A 14,385-nucleotide genomic window follows, 5' to 3' on the forward strand; every position below is an offset into this window, starting at 1 on the left:
GGAGAGGCTCGCCGGCAGCAGGGATGTGTCCCTGCCCGGTGACCGCGGCCGTGGGTCCCTGCTCCGTTCAGCCCCAGCCCAGAGTACTGGAAGCACACCCAACCATGTCATCAGCTTGTGGGGTGACACGATTGGACATAAGCAGCCTGGCCAGGGTGGGGTGCTCATCTCAGCCCCCCATGATTGGGATTTTCATGAGCCCAGGGCCTACTGCCCTCCCCATCAGTTCATCAGCAAAGACTGTGGCAGTTGGGCTCCTCATGGCAGCACCTTCTCTGTGCTGATTTTTGGCTTCTTCTCAGGAGGCGAGGCTCATTACTTGCCTACATTGCTGCCCTTTAAACAGGGAAATGAAAAACCTGCTTGTGAAAAGGGGAAACAATCACCTCCCCTGCCTCCCTGAATGGGAGACAAGAACAAGGAAGGAATTAAATCTTTTTCTCAAGTCAAACAATACAAGGAGTTGGGCAGAAACCGCTGGGCCATAAGCAGAGTGAAAATTAATCTTTTAAACCATGAGATGCTTGAGTCCCTTCCCGTGTGCCACAGCCAGACTAAGCACTTTTGGGGTAAGTTACAGAATTTTGGTGCACTGAAAAGCACTAAAGCCATCAGGTCCCCTCTGGGTGCTTCTGCTGGGCTACAGCACACCATGGGTCTTTCTCCCAGACCTCACCCTGGCTCGGCTGGCACCGGGGCAGCACTGGCAGAGCCCCGGGCAGGGTGTTGCTGTCAGGGTCGTTAACAGCAGCAGTAAGTTTAGCCGGGGCACTCGCTAATCCGGGATTGACAGCTGGCCCCGCACGCCTGGCCCGGCCTCCCGCAGGCTATTTAAACCCGATATTAATTTGTTTAATGTCATCGGCAGTTTGGTGTTACTGCAAGGAGCGTCGAGCAGAGGGAGCTGGAAATGTAAAGATTGGGAGGAGCAGGGGGCTCCTCTATCCCAGAACGATGGCTGTTCTCCTTTCCCCAGGGATAACCACAAGCCATAAGCAAGTCTGGCATCTCCTGACCTCCAGCCCCTCTGGCAAGGACCGGCGGGATATGCAGCCGTGACCCCCTCCACTTACACCCAGCCCTGGCCGTTCTACCCAGAGATTCCCTCAATAAATCCTCTCCCAGCTGCGGTTCATGCTGCATTTATCCCAGCCAGGCCAGCAGGTCCTGGCCGGCATCGCCATGGCTGAAAGGGCTCGAGCTGGAGTGACACGGAGGGGTGGGAGGGAGGAAAGGGGTGTGGGATGCTGCACTTTGTGGCCGAGCCTTTGAGGCCAGCTGGAGCGGAGGCTAATTGCAGGTGCTGATTACAGCCCCTGCCATTAACGCCTCCGGCCCTCCCAGCCCAGCGCAGCGCATCACTGGAATTTCCCAGCTCTGCACTGTGGGTCCGTCCGGTGCATAACTTGCTATATTTGTCCATGTACCCCAGAGCTGGCGTAGGGCAGCAGCACAAACCTTCCCACAGGGTCCAGACCCACATCCCCATCCCAGTGGTGCTGCCAGCTGCCCCCATCCCAGGGAGCAAAGCCCGTGGCTGCAGCTCCCCACAACCTCCTCTGTGGGATGAAGCTGCTGAAGCTTCTACCTCAGAGAGGCTGAGAAAGGTGCCCGGGGGCCATGACAACCAGCTCCACGATCCCGTGGGAGGCACTAAAAAAACTCCAGAGCCAGCACGGGTCAGATGCCACAGCCCCTCGTGGTCACCACTTTCCAACACAGGTTGATGGCCACATGTGGGACACTGATGGCTGAACATCCCAAGAGTGTGGGGATGGAGTTTCACAAGAGAGTTTCTTGTGAAATGGCCCCAGGCCCCAGCCCTCAGCCTGCAGCTCATCACACCCATCCCGGGAGAGGCAAATCCCAAACACGCATTAAGCCGGGCTTGCTTGGGCAGGTCTGTTCGAATCCTGCCTGTGGCTTAAGGGACGAGGGAGGGCAGGGAGAAGGGGAGGGTGCTCAGGCTCAGCTGTGGCACCAATGTCACCACTTCACTGGGTTCTTTGTGACAACAGACTCCAGGAACCACAATACAGGGATTACTCCAAACCCTACTGAGGGCAGTGTTAAATTCTTTGCTGGCTGAGGGATGTCCAGGACTGGCTCTTCCCAGCCTTAGACTCCAGAGACAGCCTAGCAAATAGTGACCAGAACTGGGCAATGAACACAGCAATGAGGAGGAGGGAGACAGGGATAAAAGCCTAGCCAGAACTGCTCCCCTGCCCAAGTCTGCTGAGCCTTTCTGGCTGACTTTGTTCACCAAGGATTTAGGGTATAATTTGGGGGTGAAAGACGCCAGATAGGATCAGGACTGATACACCTGGAGGATGTGTATCGGTTTTCTTCTGCTCTGTAACTTGAGCCCCATCAGAAGCAGAAGGCTCCGGCTGAAGCAGCCGCCGGCGGTTCATCCCTGCCGGGCCAGGAAGGCAGGCGCTGACCTTTCCTGCTCCTGAGTTTGCTAGGATTAAAGTAACATATTTTAAGGGCTGAATCCTCCTCCCCCAGGGGGCTTCCCACACAAAGAGAATGGGGTTTGTGGCTCACAGTCCCCCATGACCCCCCTGATAAACAGAGACTTGCCAAACTGCTGAGTTCACAGTGCCCACCCAGATCCGTTTTTTTTAATTAATCCTCAGTTTTTAAATGAATCCTTCCTGCAGGTTTCTGCTTTTATGCATTTAAAAGGAGCAAACCCGGGAGCTTTGTGTCAGTGGAGGGGTCTGGCGACCCTGGGGGACACACCGCCAGCTCTGACCCCCAAGGATGAGGCAAGGTGGGCAGGGCTTTGGTAGTGGGGCGATGGGCTGTGCCTCCCACCTTCATCATCTTTCCCAGGGAGGCTAATTACAAAGGCATCCAGGACACGTCTGTGAATTGGGTGGAGAAACTGGATGACCTAAAAATTTTTAATTAACAAGAAAAAGGGGTGGAAATTACACCTGGAAATAGTTTCAGAGAGAGAGTGTAAGATTTTCCATCTAACTGAAGAGGGCCGTCCTGGAAGGGGCAGGGCAGGGGGTTCTACCTTGCCACCACACTTCGGTTCTCCCTAGTCCTGGGGGGCCACAGGGCCCATATGGAGTCAACTGGGGTTTGGCATGGAAAGCAGCCACCCAAAATTTTCTGGATGCTTAATTAGCACAGGGTGATGCTGTCTCTGGACTTGCCCATCAGGTTCCTGCTTAGCTTTGGCCCCTCAGGAGCTGCTGGTGGCCAGGGAGCTCATCTGGGCAAACACTGTGGTGCCACGGCTCAGACCACACCGAGACACTCCGGCTGGCACAGCAATGGCCAAATAAATGAAACTGTTCCTCATAAATCTGTGGCTGCAGAAAATACCAGAGGTGAGCTGGAGCAGTGTTGTGGGCAAGCTGTCCAAAAGCAGCAATAACTCAGGGGCATGAAAAAGGAACTGAATTGGAGGTGAGCAGGCAGTGCCTGCAGGCAGAGGCAGCCCTGCTCCAGCAACTCCAACAGCTCTGACAACTCCAACAGCTCCAACAGCTCCGACTCACGTGCTCCAAAAGCAGAACTGGGGACAGCCCAGGGAGGCTGCAGGGAAAGGCCACAGTCCTTGTGCTGGAAGGACACACGGCTATGAACAGCAGTCCCTCACAGCCAGCTCATCCAGAGCTCTGCACCACTCTGCTCCCAGTGTCACCAGCTCTCCCAGCAGCACCAGGACCAGAGAGCAGGGCCCTGGATCCCCAATCCCAGGCTGTGGACATGGCTCCAAAAGCCAGAATCCCATTTTCTCCCTCTGCACACCCGCACTGACACCACGGGGTTATGGAAAGGGGAGCTCACTCTGGGAAAGAGGCAGAAGCATGACGAGGGGAGATCATCTCTTCAGAGAAAATTTTATATTGCTTACGACTTACTGTCTGGGAACATAAAACAGTTTAAGCAGCCGACCCTAAATCACAGTGACAGCTCTACACTACCCACAACCCCCTGCCTGCCCTCCCCCAGCTCCCCCGACCTGCCTCCCCTCTCCTCCCCATTCGCCTGGTTCCGAACGCTCGCTCCTCCCGTGTCCCCGGGCGAGCAGCACACGCGTGTGCACACACACGCAGAGACACAGCGGGCACGGAGAGGGGCCCGAGGCTGGAGGCCGGGGGGGGATGAGCTGCGTTTCCATCACTGAGACGCGGACAAGTCACTTCCCCGTGGCTGTCACCCCTCTCCAGTCCTCCCCGTTCAGTCCCGGTGCTCTTTGGAACGGCGCCGGGGACGGGGCGGCCGCGCAGCCCTCGCACGCACAGCCCGGCACGACCTGCTCCATCCAGCACCTCTAATCCCCAGTGACAGCCGGGGAGCGGGAAGCTGCGGGATGCAGCTGTGCCATGCAGCAGGATGCTCGTCTCTCTCCCGTGTCAGAGCAGGACAGTGGCTGCCTCCTCCTGAGAACAGCAGAGCCCCCCGGGGGGTGCCGAGCTCCCCCAGGGGGTGTTTAAGACACAGCAGCCCCCAAGTGCCGAGGTCCCCCAGGGGATGTTTAAGACACAGCAGCCCCCAAGTGCCGAGGTCCCCCAGGGGATGTTTAAGACACAGCAGCCCCCAATTATGAGGTCCCCCAGGGGGTGTTTAAGACACAGCAGCCCCCAAATGCCGAGGTCCCCCAGGGGATGTTTAAGACACAGCAGCCCCCAATTATGAGGTCCCCCAGGGGATGTTTAAGACACAGCAGCCCCCAAATGCCGAGGTCCCCCAGGGGATGTTTAAGACACAGCAGCCCCCAAATGCCGAGGTCCCCCAGGGGATGTTTAAGACACAGCAGCCCCCAAATGCCGAGGTCCCCCAGGGGATGTTTAAGACACAGCAGCCCCCAAGTGCTCGGGGGCAAAGCCAAGCCCTCCAAACAGGATGCGTTTGGGTGGCCTGGGGTGGCCACAAGAGCCAGGAGCCCGACCCTAGAGCATCCCCATCAGCGGGCACCCTTCCTAGGGGACATCACCCCATCAGCCCTGCTCAGAGCTGCCCATGGAGCTCTGGAAAAGGCCCCTTCAGGCTCAGAGCTCTCTCGGGACGGGGACCAGCGGGTGCCGACAAGTTGAGGCATGCTCACAGTTTGGCTGCTGCTTTGACCATTTTTTCCCCCTGCTTAAAATAAATGCCAGGTTTCCTCTTCCAAATCTGCTGAGCTGATGATGCTACATGGGAAATTGTGAAATATTCCATGGCTACACGTTCCTCGTTGTTCTTAATCCGCTTCTAATTAATGTCACGTGTGTCTCAGCCCTGAGCTGAGTGGCCGTGAAACACTATTGAGGCAACTTGACAGCAAACCGACTGGAAGAAAGTGACAGCAAAAATCCGCGATTCAAGAGGAACGGCTCACAACTGCAGGGCTTAAAAATAACACGAGGCAACTTCCTACTGATTTTTTTGGGAAAAATCGCCACTGCCAGCAGCGCAGCACAGCCTCTGCCAGCACATCAGTGGCACCCTGACACTCCCATGGCCCAGGCAGCCCCCACAAAGATGATACTTGATTTATATTATCTGACCTTGATATATTTTGGCTTGATCTCTATATTTCTTAAGGCAAAGCCCTTCCATGGATGCAGCTGGAGGATCCACCTGAGCAGCCAAGCCCCTGCCATGGGAGGCTCCCACCTCCTTCATGCACCAGCAGCACAAGAAAAGCCCTGCGGCTTCTCTGTGTCATTTGATGGCCAAGAGTTTAAATGTAAAGGATCTTTTTAGAATAAGCGTGTCAGGGAAAAATATCCCTGAAGCTCTGACCAGAACTGGGGTGCAGAGCCAGAGGTCAGAGTCCTGGTGGGGAAGGCTCCACACCACAAACACCTTCAAGGCAAAGCTGACCACTAATCAATTCATTTTCTATTCGAAGCTACTGACTCAATAAAATCAGAGATTAATTATGCTACAGTTATTAATGCACAGAAAGCTGAATAGCTGGGCTTTTTAGAGGGACAGCAAGCTAATGGGGTATTTTCTGAGGATTTAGAAAGGGAGCAGTTTGCTCTGGATTCATGGGCCAGCACAAAGTTGATGTACAGGGTCTGGGCTCATGTGCAGCCTCTCACATGGCACCCATAGGTTCCTTCCCCCACAGAAACTGGAGGGTTTTTTTTTTTTTGAAAAAAAAAAAAAAAAAGAGCATTTAGTGAAATGGCTTTTCTGCCAGATCCCAGTGGCAGGGGTAAATCCCTCCCCTTCTCAGCCCTCTCAGCTCTGCCCCCAGGAGCCCCAAGGGACATCCCTGCACCCCATCCCTATGCCCCAACGGGAAGAGAGAAGCCTGGGAGTGAGCAGAGGGAAGGAAAATGTACAATTACCCAATTCAGCTTCTTCAAATTATTCCTGATCCCAGCCAGCATCTTTAAGACATGAAAAAACCATTATATTTCTCCCACTGAGATTCCAGGTTATTCAAATCTGATCTGAAAAGCTATTTTTGCTCATCTTTGCTCACAGCTGAAGGGAGCAGCCGAGGCCAATGGAGCAGGAGGACTCCGTATGTTTGTCCTTCATAAATTCACAGAAGCTTAAAATCTGAACCCCGGTGCTGCTCAGGCACAAGGTATTGATCAGCACCTGGCAGATGCAGGGTCTGTCCCAGCCAAATGTTAAATCCCCTTTAACACTTAGGCTGGGCATGGAGCTGCCATTGGGAGGTTTGGGAGAGCCCGATGTGCTGCCAGTGTACCTGCTGATGGACGCTGTGAAGTGGCTCCCATGCCAGCCAGGTACTGGCCTGTCCCTGCCAAATTTCTCCAAAAAGCCCCAAAAGCAGGAGAGCAGCAAACTGCTGCAGGAGGAAGCAAGAAAGAGCATTTCCTCTGGCGTTGCTGGAGCCGGTCCTGGCAGCACCAAGGCTGGGCACGGCTGGGAGCTCCACCAAGGGCAGATGTGAGAATGTCCCAGCCCCAGCTTAGCGGTGACATGACTGCTGCACCCTGATTAGTCCCAATTAGACCCTAATCCCACATGTTTGCAAACTATTTAAATCAATACCTTGGGATTATTGCAGACAAAGCCCCGCTGAACATGGCTGAAATGGACTGGCACTCGTTTGGTGGGTAATGAACAGCTGAAAGGCTGCCATGGCAGAGAGCAGTGGGGGAAGGAGGAGGGAATGCAGCTGAGAATGAGGTGCCAGAGCACACAGAGCAGGGTCATGGAAAAGGAACATGGCCCAGGATCACAGAGCAGCGCCCTGGAGTGGGATCACACACCTGCCAGGCTGCCCGTGGTCAGACCCACCAGTTCCCCTCCCTCTGCTGCTCTGGGTGGTTTTCAGGAGTTGTCTCTCAGCAGGGCTCTCCCAGACCAGCCGAGAGCACCACCATGGGCTCCTTGGCCAGTGCAACAGGGGACAGCCCAGCCTCAGGCACTGCCACCCCAGCCCTGCAGGAGCCATTCAAGGCCAGTGGGTTCCCTGCCAGCTGCCAAAATCAGGGAGCTCATCTGGGACCCCCCGTGAAACCCAAGACAATCCCACCAGCAGCTGCCAGCCCCCTCTGACTCCCAGAGCAGCCCAGGCTCCCCTGGGGTCCCCACATTCCCTGCCAGGGGCCCTGCTCTCTGCTGCAGGCTCAGTGATGCTGAAGCTGTCACAGCAATTTCTCTGCTCATCTCAAACCTTTCTGCTCCCAAACACGCATGGACAGACCTTTGAGCAGATAACTGGGGAAACCAGGACCTTCCCCTTTGCAAAGAACTGTTGTTCCAGGGCTGTGTTGCCAAGGAGGGGGACAGCACCAGGCAGCCTCAGTGTGAGGCAGGGTGACAGCACTGGGCAGCCAGGGAGAGGGTCAGGGTACATGATGCCACGGGATATTGGAGAGGAGGAAGAGCTTGTGACACAAATCAGCCCCAGGGCACAGCTCCCTCCGGGTGCTTTGGCCCTGCCTTGGCATTCGGTTTGGGGGAGCAGCTCAGCAGCCTCCAAAGCCAAGAAAAGTGGTTTGAGTTGGGCTCGGGGCTTGTGTGAAGCCTCCTGGGCATAGGAGATGCCTGAACAGTGTGTCCTTCCCACGGACCCCGGTCAAAGGGGTATGAGCTGCTGTCAGCTCAGATTTGCCAGGGAAACCAGAGCCTCGTGCTCCAAAGGAGAGTGCTTCCTGCTGTCTTTCAGGGAGATGGGGGCTGGCAGAGCCCAGAGACAATGCCCTGGTAGCAGCGTGCATGAGCTGTTCTTTAAATCCCATGACTTTTTTGAGACACTGGTGGAAAGGACTTTTGGGGAGAGCAGCGGATCGGGGTGTAAGTTTTGAAATGCTCCAGCTCAGCCTGTCCTGTGATGGGAACCCCAGAGATGATCCAGGAGGAGGGGAAGCAGCAGCCCCCTGTCCATGCCCCTGCAGCCACCAGTCCCCATTTGGGGTGTCTCAGCTCTTCCTGCTCATTCAGCACCAGACAGTGGTTTGGTTTCCGAGGACTCTGAGAGCAAACTGAGATCACTTGGGCTCCCTGGGAAATCACAGGCAGTAATTAAATCACTCGTGACCCAGTTGGATTAGAACTGGCATCTGCGGCACGAAAACGTCTTTCATCTGTGACCACTCTGTATCTAATCACCACCTTCACCATGATTCCACACAGGACAACAAGGATCTGGGATTTGTCTTGCAAAATGAAACGTCTAATAAGCAATAATTTGTTTTTAAGTTGGGGGCTTTCTGGTACAGAGCTAATGAATTGTAATGACACTGATTAGCATGTTTGCCAGCGCCGCTCCTCTGCAGCTTTGCTCCACAAGACGCCAGCGATCACAGCCTGTGCAAGAAGAACAGATCCGAGGAGCCAGAGGGGAACGGGGAGACTGAGTGGTGGCTGGGAAGCTGCCTTTGATGTAGCTGTAGATGTCAGCATGAGACAGAGATTCCAGCCCAGAGGAACATCCCATCTTTGTCAAACTCAATTACTTTGTTTAATCGACTGTCTTTAACCTCCCAAGACTCCCCCAGTGCTGCCACGCCACTGGAGACCCTTCCTGCCTGTGGGCTGTGCCAGGCTGAGCCCAGCCCTGGAGCAGGCAGCGGCCCAAGAAGGGGTGACTGCTCCCAGGACTGCAGGCAGATGCATTTTCTCAGCACGCAAAGGTGCAGGTCTGGCCACTGAAGGGCTCCTAGAGGAGTGTGATGAGGCAGGGCAGGGCATCCCCAGCACCCCATCGCCCTGCCAGCCCTGCCCATGCTCCGCAGCCCAGCCAGGAGCTTGTCCTGCACTTGTCCTCAAGACAGGGCTGGTGCCCTTTGCATTTTGGAGGCACGCACATGGCATCGAGTACCCCCAGGGCCAGTGGCACGCCCGGTGCAGAAGGGACACAGGAGTCACATCAGTCAGTTCCAGGCCGCCCAGGGTCACGCCTCAGGAGGCTGGGAAAGGCTCACAGTGACAACACTGGAAGTGACATTTTTATCCAAAAGTGCAGGGAAAGGTCAGCCCCGGCGGGAACAGGAGGGACAGGGAGGCGCAGGGAGCAGCTGCTGCCTGCAGTTTCCCCACACGAGCAGACCAGAGCCCTGCGCACGCAGGAGCGACTGCGCCGTGCCTGGCAGAGCGCAGCGCGTGGGACCGACAGCGCGGGGCCCCAGGGGTGCCACACTGGCAGAGGTCAGGAACGGTGCAGAAGCACAAAGAGCAGACTGGCATGCTCCAGGATTCTTTGGCTCAGTAGGAAATGCATCCCTGGACAGCCTCCCATCAGGGCACAACCAGATTGAGGGGAGAAGCTGGAAGCTGCAGGCTGGAATTTATGAGCCCCGTCCCCATTAAAATAGCCGGCGATATTTCCATCTGTCAGTAATGTTGATGAAGAGACCTGCTCCTTTGCGTATCCCAGGCCTTACCCAAACAAAACCAGCACCAGTCAGGGCAGGATTTGGCACACAGATGACTATTGCCATGCTAGGAATTTATGGCTCCAGCCTGCCCAGTCTCTAGTAAGAGCAGGAGCAGGGAACCATTTAATCTTTTAGGTCCCTTCCATCCCAAGGCATTCTGTGATTCTACGCAATTCCCTTGGTTTCCTGCTAATGACAATCCCTCACAGCCAAAGGCTCAGGCAGAGCAGGTCAGCCATGGTGACAGGGTGACATTTCTGGGCACATTTCCCTGCTTTTGTGCATAAAATCTGCAGCAGCCAGCTGGGCCCGGCCAGGTGAATGCTGGCAGATGGCACAGAGGGCAAGTGAGTCCTTGCCCTTGCACAAGCTCCTGCCCAGCAGCACGGCACCCGCACGTGCCAACATTCCTGCCGTGTGCCGGCATCCCTGTGCAGCCAACAGGTGAGGAGCACCAACATCTAAGCAGCATTTTGACTCAAACTCAGCACAGATACAGGAGAAGTGCACAGGAGGAGCCTAGAGGGACACAGTCAGGTTGGCACCTGCAAAGCAGCATCCAGTAGCCCAGCAACTGACAGCCTGGGGCACGCATGTCCCCACGTCACAAACCACCTACAGAACTCAAGGAGACACCCACAAAGACGGAGCAGCAACAGCCACGCCTGCACGTGGACAGACCCACATGTGTCCATCCCTCTGCTGCTGCAGCGTGGCCTCTTGGGCTCCAAAACCACTCGAGGACTGAAAGCCCTGCAGTTCCAGCAAGTGACAGACGCCAAGGACAAAATCAAGCATTTCCAAACTTTCCATGAGCCCAACAGAGCAGCTGTGCCAGAGCAAGGGCAGCCTTTGGGCAACCTTGACCTGCTGGGTGGGCTCCTACCTTGGGCCGCTGGCATCTTCCCCTTGTTTAGCTGCTTGAGGCGCTTCTGGTGGGACTTGCCGTTGTAGTGGATCTGCGCCTGTGCAGCCGAGTTGAGTTGGATATTGCAGACCTCGCAAAGTGTGAACGACTGGTGCTTCTTCTCCCGCTTCATGCGCTGCTCGGGCTGGCTGGGGGGGCAGCTGGCCTCCTCCACCAGCTGCACTGCACTCTCGGGGCTGTGGGATGGGCTCAGGGGTCGCTTCATGCCTGCGGGAGGAAGGACAGACCCACTGTGAGGACAGAGGGACAGGAACAGCTGCCAGGTGCGGCAGGAGAGCCCAGCTCAGGTCCCACGCCTGTGGTTGTCTGAATCTGGGGGGATCCCTGAGCAAGTGCAACAGCGTTTGGGCAAGACGACATGAGCAGCAGCATTCCCAGGAGTGCTGGAGTAGAGAATAACCCACTTCTTCCAAGTTTCCAGCTCTAGACAACACTCCTTGTGTTAGGCCAAGTCTCTGTGTTCACTCGTGGGCAGCACTGTGGATTGGCCCAAGTCAGAGTTAGGATGGAACCAGGTCTCTGCAGGCAAGAGATTCAGCTGGCAGGACTCGTGTGCGGTGAGGGTGTCCCAGAGCCCATCCCCACCACGGCAGGAGAACGACTGGCACTGGCACCGTCGGCCACCAGCAGGTGCCTGTCCTGAACATGGGGCTCTGTGGGACCAACTTGCATCATGAGCTGGAGCCTCAGACCCACACAGCGACGCCACAGAGAAGAGCTGCCCGTGGAGGGCCTGGGGTCAATTGGGGACAGCCCTCCAGCGGCCTTTGCCTTGCAGGGACACTGTTCCTGCTGCCTGACCCCGAGCTGGGGACCGGTGGGACATCCAGAACAGCCTGGGAGGCGCGAAGGTCACCCGAGCCCTGTGATCCAGTTACCGCCTTGGAGCTGGCAGCTGCGGCTTGCAAATACCCGCAGGCACGGCAAGGGGCCAAGGCAGGGGCCGGGGCGTCTGTGGGTGGCCGGGCAGGACCCATGGGTGCCCTGCAGGGATGTCCCCGGCATCCTCGGCAGGGCTGCACGGAGCCCGTGCGGGACTCAGTCGCCCGCACGCTCCTCGGGTAGCAGGGACCGCACCGGGGGCTTCGGCTCAGGCTATCCAAAACCCCGCTGGTCGTGCCGGCGTGGCCGCGCCCCAGCGCCCAGCACCCCGCAGGCTACGAGGGTTCGGTCCTCGGGCCCACCGGGGACTCGGGGAGGGCTCGGTTCGCTGCAGCCCCGGCCGCGGCCCCGCGGTGGCGCCGCCGCTCCGCGCCGGGCCCGAGGACGGCGGAGACCGGGGCACTGCGGGCACAGGGGGACAACGGGGACAGGGGGACACCGGAGATGGGGGGCAACGGGGAGAAGGAGCAGCGGGGACAGAAGGCAGCGCGGTCCCCGTCGCAGGCAGGGGTGCGCTGCCGCTCACCCACCCGCCGGGTGAGCACCCCTCTCCTCAGCGGGTCTCGGCCCCATCCTGCGCCTTCCTGCAACCCGGAGGCGGCCACAGTGTCTCCATCAATAGTCCTGTTTAGCCCAAAGGAGCGGGAGGTGTTCCCACTAGCTGCTAACAGAGCTGGAGGCCTTTCCCAGGATAACCATTAACAGAGCAACCGGAAAGCAGATCTGGGAGACGATCAGCAGCAGGAATGTGAGACGGGGCCTCAGGGACTCAGCGAGACACGCGGCACGCTGGTGGGGACACGCCAGCCGAGGCAGGTCGCCGGGTGCCCTTGGCATCCTCCCCCTCCCCGGGTATTTTTAATGCAATTACATCCCAGGGCGCGGAGCTAAAATTGGAACATTATGTGGACAAAGTATCCCCAAAGTCTCCCTCGTCTTTAAAACGGGCACTGCTGTTGCTCTGATTAGGCAGCAGCTCCTGTCCCGGCTCCCGGGGCAGCGTTGGAAGGTCTGTCCTAATTGCACACACACTTGTTGTCTCATTCACTTAATTTCTTCTGCGCCTGTTCTGCTTCTCAGGTGTCAGGGCCACAAACCGGGTGGCTGGTGGCTGGGACAGGTCACGGAGACAGGTCGTGGCACGTGTGCAGGCTGGCAATGCCCTGACCGACGGCTGCTTTGGGGCAGATTTCACCTTTTCAGCAAAGTGTTAAGGAACTTTTGGCCAGGGGATGGGGAGCTGTTACCTTTCACAGGAGGGAAACTAAGGCAAGGGGAAGGTTGAGTGACACCTCCAGGGTGGCTCAGGGGCTCTGAGGCAAACCCAGCTCAGAACACAGGGTCACCACATCCCAGCTCCACCACCCCGGGACCAATGAGGTTTTGTTTCCTCCATACAGGAGGATCACAAGCAGTTGCAAATTTTTGGGTAGTCTTCCCAAGGGCTCTCCTGGATGGGGCAGATGAGCTGCCACTCACCCACCACTGCCCAGATCTGACCCTGCTGATCAGCACCAATGGCACCTCCCAGGGCACCATGGCACCCTGCCTCCTGCACTTCTTGCTGCCCCTCCCTCAGAGCCAAGGGCTCACAGGGAATGTCCCTTTGGCTGCTGATTTTCTGAAGGAGACCCATGCTGGTCCATCCTTTACTCAGCTCCTGAATGCAAAGCAAACTCCAGAAACCACAACTTCCCACACAGGCTGCAGTCACTGCAAGTGGCTCCATGCTCACACACTGTGCTAAAGCAGCATCCCGCAGCATCCCACAGCATCCCAGAAAAGCCACTGGCTGGGCATGAGATACATCAGCAGGGCAGTGGAGTCCTGGCCAAGCTACAAAATTATGATGAGGGAGCAGGTTTGATGCAGGTCAGGTCCTTCCCCACATTTCCTGTATTCTGAACAACCTGGAGGCAGACCCATAAAGGCACAGGGAATGCTGTTATCCCAGCCTGGACAGAGGTTCCCATGCACAATCAGCCTGAACATCTGTGCAGGGATGTTCTCTCGGTGTCCTACCCCAGCAGGGACCCTCGTGCTCCCTCCTGCCATCAGCACCAGTTTGTGTCCCATGGGACTTTTATTTGGACTGAATTCAAGAGAGCCAACACACAGGACCAGAACCTCCCCCCAAGTCAAACTGCCTTTGCCACAGAGCTGAGGGGACCTGACAAGAGCTATTTGGGAGAACTGTCCATTCAGCAATATGGGATCAGGGAAAACATCACCCGAACAGAAAGTGCATGAACTTCATAAGAGAGCAAGAAATCCGAAGGAAAAAAAAAATCTTGTGTGAGTTCACTAGGTTATGTTCTACTGAGTCCACCTTCCTTGCTTCCAGCTGAGTACACACAACAGTAAATAAAAGCAGCAGAAGTAAAAGAAAGTTGGTATGAAAGTGGCCACCAACAGTTGTCACAAAATTCCCTCAAACCCCCTGAGTAAGGACCAGTTTCATGGTCCCTGTTCACACCTGCAAGGACCCTCAGGAAAGCCAGAGCTGCCACAACACCTCAAGCACAACTCAAATCACTGCATCCCATCACCTCAGGGTTTGCAGCTCTGTGATCCTGCCACTGCCATCCCTGTTTGCACCAGGGCCCCAGGCTGTGCCCCCTCCAGAGCCACCAGGGAGCCCCAGACCCCCTGGAGCAGCAGCCCCACCATCCTCCCTCCTCTCAGACCCCTCACCACCGGCACAGGCAATTTCCAGCCCACCCACCCATTTGGGCTCAGGATACAGCAACG

At 56.6% G+C, this 14,385-nt stretch overlaps 2 protein-coding genes across 4 annotated transcripts in view; one reads left to right on the forward strand and one right to left on the reverse strand.

The window, feature by feature from the left end:
* The window catches only part of ODAD4 (outer dynein arm docking complex subunit 4), a 241,591-nt gene that overhangs the window by 69,312 nt on the left and 157,894 nt on the right, over positions 1–14,385 (forward strand). The gene's annotated exons all lie outside the window — the stretch shown is intronic.
* ZNF385C (zinc finger protein 385C) overlaps positions 1–14,385 on the reverse strand; it is a 60,462-nt gene that overhangs the window by 30,851 nt on the left and 15,226 nt on the right. For 2 of the 3 annotated variants that reach the window (XM_068212343.1, XM_068212342.1), the window contains exon 2: positions 10,711–10,959. The exons of the other annotated variant lie outside the window; for it this stretch is intronic. In XM_068212343.1, coding sequence (XP_068068444.1) covers positions 10,711–10,959 — 249 coding nt within the window. The remainder of the gene's footprint in view (positions 1–10,710; positions 10,960–14,385) is intronic. 3 annotated transcript variants of the gene reach the window in all.

This window comes from Anomalospiza imberbis, chromosome 22 (genome assembly GCF_031753505.1).
Source record: "Anomalospiza imberbis isolate Cuckoo-Finch-1a 21T00152 chromosome 22, ASM3175350v1, whole genome shotgun sequence".
Classification (NCBI taxonomy): domain Eukaryota; kingdom Metazoa; phylum Chordata; class Aves; order Passeriformes; family Viduidae; genus Anomalospiza; species Anomalospiza imberbis.